Source organism: Geotrypetes seraphini, chromosome 15 (genome assembly GCF_902459505.1).
Source record: "Geotrypetes seraphini chromosome 15, aGeoSer1.1, whole genome shotgun sequence".
NCBI lineage: Eukaryota > Metazoa > Chordata > Amphibia > Gymnophiona > Dermophiidae > Geotrypetes > Geotrypetes seraphini.
Window position 1 is genome coordinate 68740991 of NC_047098.1, and position 19613 is coordinate 68760603.

Consider the following 19613-nt stretch of genomic DNA (forward strand, 5'->3'; position numbering starts at 1 on the left):
CCAGAGAAGGCACACAGCTGAAGGAAAAGGTTACTCTTCACACCATGTGCTGAAAAGGTTAATGAAGTTTCAGGCTGAAAACATCAAAAAGCACGCATGCGTGCACATATACCTTATTGTCGGAGGATTGTAACACAAAAAAAGTTGCTAGACATGCAGTGGCATAACAACCTTGTGGAGTGGGTGGGAAATTCCATGGGCCCCTGAGCATGGGGGGGGCGTTCCCTAAGCTAGGGCTTGACAAACCCCAGTTGCCAGATTGCCATGGTGACTTTAAAAAATTTGAGTAGCAGGAGTGCTGCAGGGCAGGACCGAGGTAGATGTGCGAGTATTTCGGTATTGACACAGTAGGTATATTGCAGACCAGGATTAAGTTGCATTTTCCAAACTGAAATAAGAAGTGCAGATGGCACAAACTGAGGTGCACTGGAAGAGCAGATGTAGGGGCTTTAAGTGTTCAGTGGTTTGTTTCCATATGCAGAAAACGACAGAATTTCCCCTCTGGTTTCCCTTCTCCCAGGGCAAATCTTGCTCATTTTCTGCTGTTTTCATTTCTTCTGTTTAATTTTTGAAGTGTGTAAATATTTGCTTTCGAAGGGTCAATGACTGGCATAAATGGAAAGTGACGCGTGCACAAGCAAAGTATAATAAGCGTCTGGCACTGCAACAAGCTTCCTGCAACAGGTCACCTATACTCCGAGCTTCGAAGCCTTCTCCAGGCATTAACAGCACCTCAGCTGCATACACTCACTCACCATGTGTGGTATTAAACAGACCCTGATTCCATGGCATAAGCCCTGCTCCCAAAAACTAACCTGTTTAATATTGACAGTTTCCGATATAAATAACTGAACACACAGCTCCTAAACGGTTGTACTTTAAACATCAGACTAATTTGATTCTGAAGAACTACCTGGGGGGTTTTCTGAAACTTCCCACTGTAACTTAGGGAGCAGTTTTCATGCTGTTCACATAGCTTCAGAATCCATGGATACTTTTACCAAAGTGACTGGAATATGGAAAGGCATGCTCCTTTCTGTACTATGTAGAGACAACCACCTGGATTGAGATGCAAGATCACTGGAATTTTAGAGTCTAATGAATGTGTCTTGAAAGAAATTCTGTCTTGAGAAGAACATAGACTGTTAAGATTACAAGGTCCAACATTCTTACCATGAATCAAGCTGATGCTTGTTGAATATGCCTGACCTGGTCCACTGTAAACAAATTCAAGTTAATTGAAATTTGATATAATCGCTTGTCTTAGTTTTCTAAACAAAGTACAATTTAAAAGAAAAGAGTACATTTAAAAAACAAATTATAGACATCAAAAGATCACAAAAACATTATCTAACTGACACAAAAGGGAAGAAATATAATCTCTGAAGGAAAGGAACAAAAAAGGCAAAGACAGGGAAGAGTTAATAGGTATTAAGTCAGAGATTCTGTCAAAGAATTTAAAGATCGTAAGCGTCCTTAAATAGGAAACATTTCAGGCTGCTTCTGAAACAGTCCATGTTCTTTTCTTCCCTTTAGTGGGAGGGCATTCCAAACCTTTGGAGCGACTACAGAAAATATATCATGGCAATGCATACCTATTATCTTTATAGATGGAACAGTCAGTAAATGTTGATCGGTTGAACGAAGTGTATGAGACGGAATGTAAGGAATAAGTAAATTTATAAATTGTGGCTCATTTGATAAAGTTTTAAACGACAATAATATGATCTTAAAAGAAATTCTATGATTGATCGGAAGTCAATGAGCTTTTTGTAAAAAGGGGAGTTACATGGTTGTACTTTTTTGCGTTTGAGATGAGCTTGACGTATGTATTTTGTACAATATGAAGACTTTTTTCTTTTTGGGTAAGGCCTATAAATCATAAATAAAGAATTACAGTAATTGAGTTTAACCTACAATTCTGCTGGCAGGGAGAAAGAGGAAGCAGAGCCCCTATGAATTCCAATTTTGTCAGGATGACAATGGATTTGGATAAAACTATCTGAACTATCTGAATTAGGAATTTATGTCCTGATCCGACAATAAGACTGTTACTCCTAAACATGATCTCTCACGGAAGCTCCATCAAAGCTCACTCCAGCCCATCCTAACCATCGAAGCCCTTCCCAGCCCATCCTCAACAGAATGTCCATATACGGGACTCAGGCCGTGCAAGTCTGCCCAGTACTAGCCTTAGTTCTTTCATTACCATTAGTTTCTGATTAGAGATCCTCTGTGTTCATCCCACGCTTGTTTGAACTCTGTCACCATTTTTTCTCCACCACCATGTCAGAGCTAATATTGCCATGGCCAGCGATAAAAAAGCCCAACGCGGTTTCATAAAAGGGGGCCTCTTATCTGCACATTCTAGGTGGTGTACAAAACCAAATAAGTAAAATCAAAAATATTTTAAAACATAATAAAATTCAATATACATAAAACACAATCCAAAATTTAAAAATAGCATGATTGCAATTTTAGAGCTCCTTATACTAAGCTGTGGGAAGCATCAATACATGGTTAAAGACATAGGATTATGACTTGAATACCACCAAACTCAAACAGGAACTTCAAGCATTTTCCCTATCTGACATGGTGAGCTCACAATCTATCTAATGTACCCGAGGATTAAGTGACTTGCTCAGGATCAGAGAGCAGTGTGGGGTTTGAACACAATCTCAGGGTGCCGAGGCTGCAGCTCTAATCACTGCGCAACACTCCCCTCCACTGCATGGGGTGTTTGGAGATAGATATTAGGGGTGCCCTGCGCTATCACTAGAAGATAAATTATCATGTGCTGAAACTACAATCAAAATTATTTGAAATTTACAAAAAGATAGTAGAAGAGAATGTGGCCCAGTAGGCAGCTGTTCTCCCCCTCCTCTTACTATAATCAGCATGGGGGCAGGGTAGAAGAAGGATCCATGCAAGCTGCTGGTCTGCTGCTCTCTATACACAGCTGGGTATCTCTGTATTGTTCCGAATTCCCCAAGAGTGCACACTGCATGTTTAAACAGAGTTGCTGAGAGGCAGAAATATGTTTATACTGTACCACACCCTAATGATTACATCTCACACAAATCCAAAAGAAGCCTATGAGTATTTCATAGAAGCCAGCATATACTTTGCCATCCATTCCCAGAGCCCAACGCAAGGGAAAGTTGTCTCTGGACAAAGACGTACAAGGCTGGGACTCCGGCATAGCTTCTGACTTAGTCCTGAAAATGACCCAAAAGTATGGATCAGAGCTATGAGACAAGGGGGAGTAGTGCCCACATCTCCGACAAAAAGTAGCATATCGTCTGCAAACAGCGTTATCCAGCACTCTATGCCACCCACATATATAAACCGTAAGTTCTCCATATTACGAATCTTGACAGCCAGGGGCTCCAGGAACAGGAGGAACAATAGGGGAGACAAGGGGCAACCCTGTCTGGTCCCTCTCTGCAGGGAGAAGGATTCTGTGCAAAATCTATTGATGAGCAACTGAGCTGTAGGGTTTCAATATAAAATTGGTCACCCATACTAGTTTTATGTCCTGGTTTAAACAGGGAAATAGGCCTGTATGACCCCACCAGTTCTGGGTCTTGGCCAGGCTTAGGTAGGACTACCACATGTGCGTAACATTGTTCCGATTGCAAGGGCCTTCCCCCCTGGATATCGTTGCACATCTCCCCCAAGGCCTGGCCAATATGGTCCCAAAGGATTTTGTAGAACTCAGGTCCCATCCCCTCTGGTCCGGGTGCCTTGGCCAACTTAAGTTTGCCATTAGCTAGCTGAATTTCCTGTGGTGTGATGGGTGCATTAAGGGCCTCTAGCTGGGCAGAAGACACCTTTGGCAAATCTATATCTGCGAAGAAATTATCCCACTGCTCAGTGTCATAGGGCCCATCATTGTAAAGCTCTCTGTAGAACTGTACAAATTATCTCCTAATGTCTGCCCCCTCAGTGTGATACTCCCCCTGTATCTTTCTTGAGACGAGTAATGTTGGAGACTTTCCAGGTTGGGCGCACCAGGCTTACCAGTAGTTTCCCAGCCTTGTTTCCCCAGCAGTGAAATTTGTACCTATAAGCATCAATATGGGTCAGAGTTCTGCTGGTCAACATGGCATCTTTCGTGTGGTCAGATATTTGGTTCTATCCTCAGGAGACCCCGTTCGAGTATGTACGTGTTTGTATGTAAGTATTTGTTTGGTCAAGGCAACGAGGGTTGCCTCTTGATATTTCCATTTAGAGACCGTGTAGGAAATGATTTTCCCCCTGAGAAAGGCCTTGGCCGCTTTCCAAAAGACAGTGGCAGAAACCTCCCCGTTGCCATAATGAGTAGAGTATTCCTGCCAGGCATCTATCAGATATTGCTTGAACTCTTCATCTAGAAACAATGTGGGATTCATTTTCCACACTCTGTCCCTCCCCCTCTGCCTGTCAGACTTGATATATCTATATATATATACGGCAGCAAAGTGATTGGAAAATACAACGTCACAAATAGACGTGCGCTCCACCAGTCTTGTGATATTGGCAGGAATGAGGATGTAGTCTATCCAGGAATAACTATCGTGCAACCCAGAGTGAAAGGTGAAATCAGATTCCCAAATGTCCATGAGATTGATGCATAAGAAAGTTACGCAACTCCCACCTGATCAGCATCTTTGCAAATGGGACAAGATGGTTTGCAGTCCATCACAGAGGAACTGGCAATATTGAAATCACCTGCCACCAGAGGGATATAGTCTGGGAGGATTGTGAGCTTTGCCACAATGTCAGAGAACAAAAATGATGCGAGTAGACATTGGGGGCATAAACATTACAAAGAGCCACTCTTTTCCCCTGCAGATCTCCCACTAGGGATCCTGTTAGCACTTTATGTATAGTAAGTGCCAATCATTTGTGAATCAAAATGGCCACATCCCTTTATTTAGAATTGTAGTAGTAAAACACTACCTCATCCACCCAATCCCTTTGCAATTTCCTGTACTCAGCTGCAAGTTTGTTTGCTTGACTGGTGAATGGAGACCCACAACATTTAAAATTAGAAAATGTACAGTAAATTATCCATATGCCCCTTGCAATAAGTGAATCAAGACATCCATATTATCAGCAAAATAGTGGACTAGAGCCGACTCCCAGTCTCTCTACAAGAGACCTATGGACTATCCCTCCCCCTGCCCCAAACAACAGCGATCCCAACACAAAAGTCACATACGCAAACTCTACCTGCTCGCTGCTCACCGTGCTGCAACCAAGAGGATTCCTCTTTACCTTTCGCTCTTGAGAACAGTTCTGAAGAATTTTATAGTATCCAAGAAGCTGAAAATACTTCTCCCAGTTCCCTGCAGCAGGAAATTATACTGGTCGAGGGTGAGAATTTGGCAGCAGCCAAAATTCTGTAGAAGTAAAACTGTAAATTCATTTATTTCTTTGTTTTGAGTTCTGTATTAAAGAAGATTTTAAGCATCCTGTTTAGTAATGTTCTGAGACTACTGTGCCAAACGTTTAACTGCTGGTATCATCCAGAAGAGTCAGAATAGGGGGTGAACCTGAATTACAGCAGAGAAAAAAGTCACTCTGCTCCCTAATCTGGCCTCCCCTTGTCCTGCTTAGGGTTACCATATTTGTGAAGACAAAAATAAAAAAAGAGGACATCTGACCCCACCATAACCCACCCATTTCCTTGGTCCCTTTTTCCATCCTCTTATCCTTTTAGTGCTTTTCTCTCACTCTTCCTCCAGTCCAACTCTGTACCCCTATGGGTGATTCTCCCTCTCTTTCTCCTTCCAACCCCCTTCCCCGTGAATGCCCCTCTCTTATCCTTTTAGTGCTTTTCTCTCTCTCTTCCTCCAGTCCAACTCTGTACCCCTATGGGTGATTCTCCCTCTCTTTCTCCTTCCAACCCCCCTTCCCCGTGAATGCCCCTCTCTCTCCTTCCAACCTTCTTCCCCTCCCATCCAGCCTGATAGAGGAACAGAAACTGTACTCAGGAATCAAATTCATATCTTCTCCATAGCACCGCTACCAAATCATCTGCTCTGTATAAGCTTTTGTTTAATAAAATATAACAATGTCATATTACCTGTACTGTACATTAGTTAAATCAGAATTAGATTGTTAAATCCGAAACTAAGTTTTCCCCAATGTGAACAGCAAATAAATTCTATCAAGCAATCATCTTTGGATTATTCCTCTGTTGATGTAATTAAACGTTTCACAACCTACTTAGAATCTAGATCACATTAGACAAATATCTTTGGGCTGGAACATGGAGGGCTAGTTTATTTCTGGGGCGGTTAGGTAAGGAATTGCACCTAGACATCTAGAAATATTTTTCAGAAAAGAATGAGCACTAAAGTGAAGTTTTGTTGTACTTATATGTGTGTGACTTGATATATCTATATATATATATATATACACACACACATACACAAATCGATTCTGGAAGAGATCAAACCAGCTATGTCACTTGAAGCCCAAACGATTAAGTTTTTTTGGTCACACCATCAGAAGAGAGAGATCACTGGAGAAGGACATCATGTTTGAGAAGATTGAAGGAACCAGTCGAAGAGGGCAACTTGCAGTCAAATGGCTGGACATGTTGAAAACCATGTGGATGATGCTGGAGGACCTTGCCGGTTAGCACAAAACCGATCTATTTTTAGATCTGTAATTCATCAAGTCACTAGGACTCGAACACAAGTTGATGGCACTTAACAGTGGAGTGCCGCAGGGGTCTGTATTGAGACCGGGGCTATTTATAAATTATCTGGAAATTGAAGAGATGAGTGAGGTGATTAAATTTGCAGATGACACTAAACTGTTCAAAGTTGTTAAAACGCATGTGGATTGTGAAAAATTGCAGGTGGACCTTAGGAAATTGGAAGACTGGGCGTCCAAATGGCAGATGAAATTTAATGTGGATAAATGCAAAGTGATGCACATTGGGAAGAATAACCTGAATCACAGTTAGCAGATGCTAGGGTCCACCTTGGGGATTAGCACCCAAGAAAAGGATCTGGGTATCATCGTAGACAATACGATGAAACCTTCCACCCAATGTGCGGCAGTGGCCAAAAAAGCATGCTAGGAATTATTTTAAAAGGGATGGTTAAGAAGACTAAGAATGTTATAATGCCCCTGTATCGCTCCATAGTGTGACCTCATCTGGAGTATTGCGTTCAATTCTGGTCTCATTTCAAGAAAGATATAGTGGCGCTAGAAAAGATTAAAAGAAGAGCAACCAAGATGGTAAAGGGGATGGAGCTCCTCTCATATGAGAGAAGACTAAAACGGTTAGGGCTCTTCAGCTTGGAATAGAGATGGCTAAGGAGAGATATGAATGAAGTCTTCAAAATCCTGAGTGGAGCAGAACGGGTACAAGTGGATCGATTTTTCACTCTGTCAAAAATTACAAAGACCAGGGGACACTCAAAGTTATAGAGAAATACTTTTAAAACAGGAGGAAATATTTTTTCACTCAGAATAGTTAAGTTCTGGAACGCATTGCCAGAAGATGTGGTATGAGCGGATAGCATAGCTGGTTTTAAGAAGGTTTGGACAAGTTCCTTGAGGAAAAGTCCATAGTCTGTTATTGAGAAAGACATGGGGGGAAGCCACTGCTTGCCCTGGATCGGTAGCATGGAATATTGCTACTCCTTGGGTTTTGGCCAGGTACTAATGACCTGGATTGGCCACCATGAGATCGGGCTACTGGGCTTGTTTAATCTTTATATGATAACCTTGAATACTTACAAGCTGTCAGCGTGGGAAATGCTTTTTACTTATGTGGATGACATTTTTATTCTGATCGAGATTGACTCAAATATTACCAACTTAACTTTCAAAATAAACCACTGTATTTCTAAACTTCAAACTTGGGCTATATCTGTCCAGATGAAGCTAAATGCAGCCAAAACTAAACTTCTGTGGTTAGGCCCCAAATTGGATTATCTTCCTTCTACTGTACTTCTGGACTCTGGAGCCTCCCTACAAATTGAGTTCTCCTCCAAGATATTAGGAATCCTTTTCGATTCTTCCCTTACCTTTAAGGATCAAATAAACTCTCTGGTTAAGAAATGTTTTTTTTCAGTTTAGGAATGCTAAGGAAGGTTAGATCTTTTTTTCCATCAGTGTCATTTTTCTGTCTTGGTCCAATCAATTATACTATTTCGATTAGATTATTGTAATGCCATTTATCTCGGCATCACAAAGAACTGCCTTCAAAAACTACAATTGATTCAGAATACTGCTGCTAAGCTGATTTATGGAAAGAGTAAATTCAATCATGTGCTTTTGAGCCTTCATTGGCTCCCGGTTTATCTCAGAATCCAGTTTAAATGTTTCTGTATTATTTTTAAAATTTTATATGGTATTTTTGTTCCACTTGGTTCTTCTTCTGTGGAACGTTTATGCAAGAGGCTCTCATCGCTTTAAACTTTCTCTCACTTCTAGGAAAGGAATTCAAGGAGTTAAGAATTTTAGTATTTCTCTGGCGTTTAAATTTCCACAATTATGGCAGGAACTTCCTCTAATTTTGAGATATCCCAGCTCCTTTCAATCTTTTCATAAATCTTTAAAAACTTTTTTATTTGCTAAACATTTTGAAAACTAATTCTTTTGTATTTTATCTTATCTTTTAACTTATTGTTAACCGCGTTGAGCTTCCTTTGGTTGAAGACCTGGTATATAAGGTTAAGTTTTTAGTTTCGTCTGACCCAGTAAGACTGTTTTTAGAAAATGACTGTCATGATACAAAACATTTTCACTGTCCTCTTTCCAAGAATTTATCACAATTTTTGCAACAGAATAATATGTTTCAGAGTTAAAATTTAAAAAAAGTCTAAAATGCTATTGCAATCATGTTCAAAAGGCAAATAATAGGGTCTAAAATTAAGAATACTGTGACCACATCTGGAGGGCAAATCTCGAAATTCATAGACAGGGTGGAGGAAATTCAGAGGGTACAGCAGAGATTAGGCAGGAACAGCCGAAAAGAGTTGGGAGAAAAGGTGACCGAGAAATGACCAAGTGAAGGAAGCAGAAAAGCTCCTTCGTTCAAAAGCCCGAGAAATCTCTCCCACCCCCTGGGCCATGACTTTCCAGCTTTGCCCCTTCCCAGCCCGCTCACCTGTAAGCCAGGCTCATGCACTCGAAGAGCCGGGTCAGGGTGGGGTCGATGCTCCGGGGGTCGGGTTCCCGGGCGTCGTTGTGCGGACACGACACCATGAAGTGGCCGCTGTGGATCACCTGCGAGCCCGAGTCGGAGCCCGAGTCCGACTCCCCCACCGCCTGCGCCCCAGCCATAGGGACCTGGAGCAACGGGAAACCAGCCCCAGGCTGTCAGCGCCCGAACCCCGCCCACCACGCCTCATCTGCATAGAGTGGCGGGTGGCAGCTCCTCCCACAGAGCCAACCCGCTGTAGCTGTCTAGTGCAGAGACCATGCCCAGTGCACCTCATTTGCATAATTTGTGGCCCAGCCCATATAGAAACCGCTGAGAGAGAAGGACCTTTAGCTATTGGAGATGAATTGCTTGGATTAGAGCAAGATTCTGAAAGGTGGGTGATAATGATAGCACCAAAAAGGACATTTTCTCCACATTGGCTTAATATAATCACTGGCCTTAAGTAGGAATTAATATACACTGCAAAAGATTTTACTCAGAACTACAGAATTCCACGAGGAGTACCTTAATCAAAAGCCAGTGGACCTATTCTCTCCATCCTCCCAGTTTGACTTCACACTCTTTGATCCCTTCTCTCACTCTATCCTCTCCACTCCCTGCTCCTTCCCCATTCCCCCACTACTGTGCGCACCCCTTCCCTGTACCTCTTTAATGTTCCCAGTGCAAACAGCAACCTCAAGCTGCTGCTCGTGCCAGTGTTGGCTCTTCCTCCTTAGTCACTTCCTGAATCCTTATTTAGGAATTGATGTTGAAGGAAGAGCCAGTGCACAGGGCCGAATTAAAGGATAGGCCCAGTAGGCACTGCCTAGGCCCTAGGGCCTGAAATGGTCAGGGGGGGGCCACCGGTGCGGTGCTTTAGGTCCTCACCCTTGCTGGACTTACTGGCAGCAGGAGCAGCAGCATCATTGTCCCCTACCTGACCCTCCTATCTCGCCCTCCCTACCACATGAACACCAATGACTGACCGACAAACCTCTCTCCAGCAGTGTCGGCAGCCGCAGCACTCTAAAACTGGCTGCCGGTGATTCCCTCTGCCACGCCATTGGGCATCACCAGCAGAAGAAAGCTGCGAAGCAGCCTGTTTAGAGTGCTGCGGCTGCCGACGCTGCTGGAGGGAGGTTTGTCGGTCGGTCGTCTCACGGTGGGAGGATCGGCGGGGTTCACATGGGTTGGAGGGAGATATAGGAGGGTTTGGGGGAGAGAAGCGGTCTGCCCCGGGTGCTCCAAGGAAGGCCTGGCATCATTAACTCCTTCGGGCAGCAACAGCGTTTACAATTTGCTGCTGTTGCCAGCTTCAGTCCTTCCTCTCTGCTGGGTCCTGCCTACTTCCTGTTTCCATGAAGGCAAGACCTGACAGAGAAGAAAGCCCAAAGCCGGCAACAGCAGTGAATTGTTGCTACCCAAAGGAGTTAATGACGCTAGGCCTTGGGTGACAGAAGGAGGAAAGGGAGCAGAGGGGGAGAAAATTGCTGCACCCAACTGGAGGGAGAAGGAAGATGAGGTAGGGAATGAAAGGAGATGTCAGGGAATTGAAGGAAGAGAGGGAGGGATGGAGGAAGAGATGCCAGGGTATGGAGAGAAGGAGGAAGGTATGCCAGACCAAGGGAAAAGGGGGAAAGGGAGGAGGAGATGTCAGAGCATGGAGGGGGAAGGAGAGATGGAAGAAAAGGAAAGGAGAGAGATGCCAGAGAATCAGGGAAGGGAATGAGACAGATGCCAGACCGTGGGGTGGGAAGGAAAGAAAGGAGAAGAGAGCGATGTGAGAACATAGGTGAGGGGGTGGTGACAGATAGAGATAAATGGAGAGGTGGTAGAGCTGAAATCAATTATGTACAAAGGAGAGAAGAGGCACAGGATAGACAGTTTATGGAAGGAGCATAGAAAGAGGGATGCCCTATGGAAAAGGGAGAGGGTGGACTAGAAGGAAGGGGCAGAGAGAGGGGGCAGACAGTGGATGGAAGGGGCTGATGCTGCATGGAAGACAGAGAGAGGGCAGATGCTGTCTAGAAAGAAGAGAAAGCAGCTCTGTGATATTTTGATTAGGCTCAAAATACTCAAATCTATGCCGACCAAATTTCCTTCCTCTTACAAGGTCTCCTGCATTGACATGCAGTCTGCTAGGTGGAAGCTAGGCACTTCCTTGAGAGCAGTTGCCCTGTGCAAGGTCATGGGCCTGAGAAAGATGTTGCCTGGGATAAAAGAGAGATAGAAGCAGCCGAGTGGATAACACAACTAATTAATCCTTTTCTTGATTATGGGGTTATTTTTCTTCCTTTATGGGACAGATTTTGCTTACTTCACTCTTGAAGTCTTCTACATTAGACCCATCTACTACTAGTTATCGTCCAATTGCTAATATTTCGATATTAAGTAAGCTTTTGGAATAGATTGTTTCCAAACAACATGGATTCTGCCCAACTCCGACTTCTTTCACTTATCCCTAAAGTTCAAAATTTGTTTAGCAAGAAACGCTTTGCAGTTTTGCATTTGATGTTGTGAATCATGACATTTTAATTCATCTTCTCTCATTATTAGGCTTTAGTAGTAATGTTTTAAACTGTTTTAAAGGTTTTCTTACTCAAAGATCTTATGTAGTAAATCTTTTTGATTGCCTGGAGGTGGACTGACTCAGGGTTCCCCAATATTGTTTAATATTTATATGACTACCTTGCAAATCGTATCCGTATCTCCTGGTGAAACCCTCTTTATGTATGCAGATAACGTTTTTCCTGAGAATTCCTAGTATCCTATTTGCTTTTTGGGCATGACCCCAGCCTACTTTGGAGGAGTGTGTGCTATGCAGTTTCTTTGTAGCCTCTTAAGTACTTGGATTTATTGTGACTTTTATGTTTTTATATTTAAGACAGCCAAGGACCCCATAAGACTCCTGAGGAAGGCATTTTTATTTTGCCAAAATGCATGTTGGGTCATTTGAATTTTATACACTATTTGGGTTTTATCTTCTGGGTCACTTGTGACTGTATACGTTCTTTGTGGATTGTTTTTAAGTTATTTGGACACTTATTAAACTACAATCTGTTCCTCAACCTTTGTTGTTTTGCTGCTTTCTTGGCCACCAGCATACATTGGGTATACTATGTCCACTTTGAACTGCAGCTTAGTGCATAAATGCTGGCCATGACTCTCCCTTACAGTTGCATGTCAAAGTATTACTACTAAATGCATTACTTTAAATTAGTGCCAATTCATACTGATTAACTCTAAGCATTTCCCTGTCTGTCCCGGTAGGCTGACAACCTATCTAATGTACCTTGGGCAGTGGAGGATTAAGTGACTTTCCCAGGGTCACAAGGAGCAGCAGAGGATTTGAATCGACAACCACTGCGCCACCCTCTCCTCCAATACAATATCAGAAGTGAGCCAAGTATAGAACAATGATGAGGCTGGCTCTTATTGGTGGAATGAGGCATTATGACATCAGGGAAAGGGATTGACCCTTGTATACCGCCTTGTTGTAGTTTTACAACCACACTCAAAGCGGTTTACATCCAGGTACTTCAAGCATTTTCTCTGTCTGTCCCGGTGGGCTCACAATTTTTCTAATGTACCCGGGGCAGTGGAGGATTAAGTGACTTGCCCAGGGTCACAGGGAGCAGCATGGGGAGCACTAAGTGCCATTCTGATCAGCACCATATACAATTGTGTCCCTAAGTACAAACATGTGCATACAAGATTATAGAATGGGGTAGAGGTGGGGTACAGATCGACTGTGCTTGCATAATTCATAGGTCTATGTGTGTACAAGCGATTTACAAGCACTTAAAACTTTTAGGCACATAAAAACCTCCAAAAGCGTGCTGCTGAATGCACACCCTTTTCTGAGCTAGATGATCTCTGCAAAATATGGCTTCTCACTTCTACTACTAACTGTTTTCATTAGCGCACTGTATTGTATTCAATGTTGTTTGTTCCTCAGATTGTACATACAACCCGTATATCTGGTTAGAGGTTGCGTATCTGTCTGCCATTCATCCCTCAGTTTGCTGAGCACTTCCCACCACTAGTACTTCGGTAACCAAGATGCTGGACAAACAAGAAATTAATTCAGTATAGCTGTCTCTGTGGACAATTGCTTTGTTGGAGAGTAGGAAATGACTGTATCTTTATTCCATAATCCTAAACAATGCATGTCTAAGCTACAGATACTGATAAAACCTTCCTTCAGTAATCTGACCTATTTTATAGATTTAAATGAATCTTTCTATTTTATATTTTCAGTGATTTAATGTTTCTGATACTCTATTCAACAGCCCTTCCAAAAACAGGGACAAAATAAAAAAAAAAATTCAAACAGAGCTGGAAACTTTCATTCCTTGTAAGGGTGCTTTTGATGTTCTGTAGGTCCTTACAAACCATTTGGGGCTGGCCTAGAGACTTCATCTACCCCTAATAGATAAATCTCACTTGGGCAGACTGGATGAACTATTTGGCTCTGGTGTCATTTATTTGGAAGTTAATAATCAAAATATTTGATAAACATTTGGAGTTTGGTAAAATCTCCTGGGGCTGAAATTTCAACTTCTTCCCCGCTCCCTAAACCCAACTCAAATGAACGGAGTAGGTACATTTTATGTGGATAAAACAAGTATAAAATATTTACTCATATTCAGGGAACAGCCTTAACGACTCTGCTGGCCAAGTTAATGCTTCAGAGTTATCACTGGCTTTGATTGCAATATGTAGCTTAACGGTATCCTGAACCTTATACACAATGGTAACCTTAAGTTCTCAAGTGATCACTAGTGGGCTACACAAATATATTTATTAGACTGGTTTGAGGGCAGAGTCGGGATAGCAGAGCTGGGAAGCTAGTGGAGACCTTTTATCCACACTCCAGCAAACTCTACACAGTCAGATATGTTTCAAACTTTGAAAAGTTTACTGTAACTTCAAAATTGGGATAATTACTGCAGGCAAACCATTTACACTATTTGTATGAACTAATGTTTGTCTTCCTAAGACTAAGAATGTTATGACCCTGTATCGCTGCATGGTGCAACTTCATCTGGAGTATTGCAATCAATCCTGGTCTCCTTATCTCAAGAAAGATAAAGCGGCACTAGAAAAGATTCAAAGAAGAGCGACCAAGATGATAAAGGGGATGGAACTCCTCTCGTATGAAGAAAGACTAAAAAGGTTAGGGCTCTTCAGCTTGGAAAAGAGACGGCTGAGGGGAGAAATGATTGAAGTCTACAAAATCCTGAGTGGAGTAGAACGGGTACAAGTGGATCGATTTTTCACTCTTGTCAAAAATGACAAAGACTAGGGGACACTCGAAGTTACAGGGAAATACTTTTAAAACCAATAGGAGGAAAATTTTACCTTGAGGAAGACTCCAAGTATAATGATAGCTCATGTTCTGACTCCTTCAGATATATGATATTCAAAGTTCAAGGACTGATCAATCCAGCCAGATGCCAGGGTACTTGAAAACTATAACTGGTTGAAGCTGGAATTCATCCTTAGCTCTGATGCCAGGCTTTGAGAGTTCAGCCGGTATAATTAATCTGTGCCCAGAGAACATTCCTGTTGTCTTCATGTATTAAGTCAGGAACGTAAGAAATTGTTTCTTGTAACAAGGCCTGAAATAGTGTCTTTGGGAAGTACGCTTCTCTTAGCCTACCCCTGCAAATGTCTGGTTAAATATTTAGGGATTAAATATGTGTTTTACTCTCCTGAAAAAGTTGGCTAAAGGAAATATTTAGTTATTGTGAACAGTAATTAGTTAAAGTGGGATTCTTTTGCTGTTAAGCCTATTCCTGATTAATTATATGAATAATAAGTTTCTCTTCACTTATTTGGAATTCCTCCTCCACTGAGTTTATTTCTTCCGTTCGGCTCCGGGGACTCCCGGGAGCCGTGGCCGCGGGACGTCGTTCGTTCCCGGCCCCTTTTCTTTTTCATGTCCCGTCCCTTGACGGGCTTTAAGAAATGCACCCGGTGTGATCGGTTGCTGTCAATTACCGATCCGCACCGGTGGTGCTTGATTTGCTTGGGTCCGGAGCACCCTACTGACTCCTGTGAGAGGTGCTCCACTTTTCAATCCAGAGCGCTGCGCCGACGCCGTGCCCGGATGGCGGAGCTTTTCTCTGCAGACCCCGCGGCGGGGAAGGCCTCGACGTCGGCCTCGGCTTCGGCCCCGGCCTCGACCTCGGCCTCGGGATCCTCGCCCCAGCCGCGTCTCTCGACTTCATCGAAGCCTGCTGCTCCGACAAAACCTACCTCGGGTAAGTCCCCGCTTCCCTCCTCAGCTCCAGGTTCGGCGAAGAAGCCATCCTCGGGCTCCTCGACAGCAGGTGGGTCGGCCTCGGCCCAGCCCAGGGTTGGCAAATCTAGTGCCCCGAGGGAATACTCGAGACCGAGGTCGCCCTCCAGGGAGCACCCCCCGGCCTCGGACCTACCGGCCATGATGGGGATCCCGGCCTTTCAAGACTTGCTCCGAGCGTTGATTACCTCGGAGCTGACCGGAGCCATCGAGCAACTGCAGCAGGCTTCGGCCTCGACTGCGCCGGTCTCGACGGCCCAGGCCTCGGCGACCTCGGCCTCAGTGCCCTCGACTTCGAGTGCCGGTCCGGCCCCGACCTTGCCCTCGACTTCGACCTCGGAGGCCCAGCCTGAGAGGACCGTTAGGCCTAGGGACAAGGTGCGTCGGGTCAGGAGGATATCCTCGTCCTCTTCTTCGAGGTCTTCCCGGGGCTCCTCGCCCTCGGGCCGGCCTCGGGCGAGGCGTCGTCCGAGGAAACCCAAACGTTCTCGGGGTTCTCCTCGGAGACATGGCCGCTCTTCGCCGCTCGAGGGCGAGACCTTGCGTGTCTCGGAGCTCCGCCTCGACAACTCAAGCCTGTTTCATTCCCCCGCGAGAGGGGGTTCGAGAGACTCTTCCCCGAGACAGAGGGGGTGTGCCTCGGTGCCTCGGACCCCCGGGGTTTCTCCCAAGTGCTCTTCGGGGCGCAGGTGTTCCCCGACCCCTTCGAGGTTGCTCGATGTGGCCTCCTGGGGATCGGGGTCTGGCAGGGAACCGCGGTATTCCCGCGAAGCTTCCCCCTTCTGTTCGGCGGGGAGATCTCGAACCCCCTCACCGGCCGCCAGAACATCCTCCTTCTCCAGGTTCGTGCAGGATATGGCACAAGCCTTGGGGCTTGACTTAATGGCGGGTTCTCAATATACTAAAGAGTTCCTAGAGGAGCAGGATCTTCCTACTCCCCCGAGGGAAACTCCTCGCCTTCCCCTGAATAAGGTTCTACATCAAACCTTCCTTAAGAACTTGGACTCCCCTCTTACAATCACTGCGGTGCCGTCGAAGATGGAGTCCAAATACCGGACCATTCCATCTAAAGGGTTCGATAAGCCTCAACTCTCCCACCAGTCGTTGATTGTGGAGTCAGCGCTTAAAAAGACTCAACCCTCCAGAGTCTCGGCGGTGGTCCCGCCCGGAAGGGAGGGGAGGACCCTGGACAAGTTTGGTCGTCGCCTCTATTCTAATTCCCTCATGGCCATCAGGGTCCTCAACTACGCATTTACGTTTTCATCCTATTTGCGTAGCATGGTGAAGGACCTACCTCAGTATCGGGAGGTCATGCCTGCTTCCTATCGAGAGGGGTTTGCCACATTCATGTCCAACTTGTCTCAATTGCGGCTGTACCTGTTCCACGCTGTGTACGACGCGTTTGAGCTTGCTTCGAGGGTCTCGGCCTTTGCGGTGGCTATGCGCCGGCTGGCTCCGTACCCTCGATATGGATCCTAACCTACAAGAACGCCTGGCCAATTTACCATGCATGGGTTCTGATAATGAGGACGTTGGTTCATCTCAAGTCCTCCAGAGCCACTATGATTCTCATAGTGTAGAAGATTAGAAAGAAAATGGAGAAAAAAGAATCAAGAACAAACAAAAACCGACTGGAAAAAAATCAACAAACAATACAAAAATCTACTAAAAGACAAGAGGAAAAGTTACTATACCAAGCTCATAGGCACAGAAACACAAGATTCCAAAAAACTTTTCCAAATCCTGAAAGAATTAACAGACACCAAACCATACACTACCACCACGAACAAACCTCCACCATCACCCACCCTCTTAGCAGAACACTTCAAGAATAAAATCACCAATACCAGAGCAACACTCATCCTCAACCCATCCAATCAAATTCCAATCACAATCCACCCTACAGGAAAAGAGGCAATCGCAGCAGACAGAACTTGGTCTCAATTCCCAAACATACAATGGTCAGAATTTAACAAATTCTACAAAAAATACAGCCATGCCTCCTGTGACCTCAACCATTGCCCCTCATATCTCCTTACCACCTCTAGTGTAAAGTTCCGCACCATAACTCTACAATGGATCCAATTCACGCTCACAGAGGGCACATTCCCTGACAACCTCAGCGAAATCATCATCACCCCAATCCAAAAAGATCCAAAGGCACCACAAAACCTCCCTTCCAACTATAGACCTATAGCCTCAATTCCGCTATATGTCAAAATTATAGAAGGCCTAGTAGCCAAACTCCTCACCAATTACATAGAGGACCACAACCTACTCCACCCCATGCAATCAGGATTCAGAACAAACTTCAGCACAGAGACATTACTAGGCTCCCTCATGGATACCGTCAGACAACAACTTAGTATAGGAAAAAAAATGCTACTCATACAACTGGACCTTTCGGCGGCATTCGACTTAGTAGACCACAACATCCTGCTACAGATCCTAGATGCAATAGGCATCTCAGATAAAGTATACTCCTGGTTCAAAGGATTCCTAAAACTCAGAACCTACAGTGTAAAATCAAACAAAGAAAAATCAGAATCCTGGTCAAACCCCTGCGGCGTACCACAAGGATCTCCACTATCCCCCACCCTCTTCAATCTATACACTGCCTCTCTAGGAACTCATCTGGATAATCTAGGCATAACTTCATATAGCTATGCGGATGACATCACCATCCTCATCCCATACGATCATTCCAAACCTACCATGATAGACGAACTTCACCAAACACTGGAAGCAGTCACAACCTGGATGGAAAATCACAAACTTAAACTCAACCAAGACAAAACCAAATTCATCCTCCTAGAAAACGACAGGATCCAAACCACAACCATCCTAGACATAAACGCAACCAAATATCCCATCCAAACAACCATAAAACTACTAGGCATGACCATAGACAGATGTTGCACAATGCAGCCGCAAATAAACAAAACAACTCAAAAATCATTCGCAATCATGAGAAACTTGAGACAAGTCCGAAAATTCTTTGAAAGTACACAATTCCTACTTATAGTACAATCCCTAATACTAGGAATACTGGACTACTGTAACATTCTCTTCCTCCCATGTCCGGCAACTACGATAAGACAACTCCAAACAATCCAAAATACAGCCCTAAGACTCGTCTATTCATTGAAAAAACACGACCACATCACAGAGGCCTTCATCAACTCACACTGGCTCCCAATCCAAGAAAGAATCCAATTCAAATTCTACTGCATATTATTTAAAACCCTACACGGAGACAGTCCATCATACCTGAACAATCGCCTCATCCAAGCAACCAGCACCAGACACAGAAAAACGCACTCCCCATTCATACCCCCCCCATCCAAAGAAGTAAAAAGAACAAAACTACATGACGGTCTCCTAGCCACACAAGCTGCAAGACTGGACAACCAAATCTCCAACCTTCTGATGACCACCCTAGACTATAAGACGTTCAGAAAAGAAATAAAAACCACACTTTTCAAGAAATTCCTAAAACAGAAATAACAACACGACCTCAAAAAGCCCTTAAGATCTACATATTACCTCTCTAGCTATTCACTACAATTCATATAATTCTGTAATTCTGTAACTCTCTGTAATTCTGTCCTTAAACTAACCTTTTGTAATCCGCCTTGAACCGCAAGGTAATGGCGGAATAGAAATCCCTAATGTAATGTAATGTAATGTAATAGCGCCACGTTGGCCTCGTCAGCACTGGTTTTCCCTGCTCCTTCAATTCAGTGCCAGAGAGCCTCTACTTCTGCCAGTTTTTCCCTCTCTGCTGTCTCAGAGTCGGGGTTCGCTGTTGCATCCCAATCTTCAGTCTTTACATCTGACGGCTTGGTTCCTTTCCCCCTGACTTCGGCGGTCAGGGAGGTATTGGAAGCCTCGCGCAAGGCCTCGACTCGACTTTGTTATTCCCAGAAATGGACCAGATTTTCATCCTGGTGTGCCTCGCACCATCTGGACCCGAGTTTGGTTCCGGTGTCCTCGGTTCTGGAATATTTGCTGCATTTATCCAAATCTGGGCTGAAGACAGCTTCCATCCGGGTGCATCTCAGTGCTATTGCTGCTTTCCATCGGCATCTAGAGGGTCGTTCTCTCTCTCTTCATCCTCTGGTGGTTCATTTCATGAGGGGTTTAGTT

At 44.3% G+C, this 19613-nt stretch overlaps 1 protein-coding gene and 1 long non-coding RNA gene across 3 annotated transcripts in view; one reads left to right on the forward strand and one right to left on the reverse strand.

Annotated features, from left to right (window-relative positions):
• The window catches only part of MLXIPL (MLX interacting protein like), a 128658-nt gene extending 119332 nt beyond the window's left edge, over nucleotides 1-9326 (reverse strand). For both annotated transcript variants that reach the window (XM_033921856.1, XM_033921855.1), the window contains exon 1: nucleotides 9122-9326. In XM_033921856.1, the coding sequence (XP_033777747.1) occupies nucleotides 9122-9297 (176 nt within the window). In that variant the 5' untranslated portion in view covers nucleotides 9298-9326. The remainder of the gene's footprint in view (nucleotides 1-9121) is intronic.
• Nucleotides 1-19613, forward strand: part of LOC117349018 — a 148281-nt gene that overhangs the window by 120667 nt on the left and 8001 nt on the right. The gene's annotated exons all lie outside the window — the stretch shown is intronic.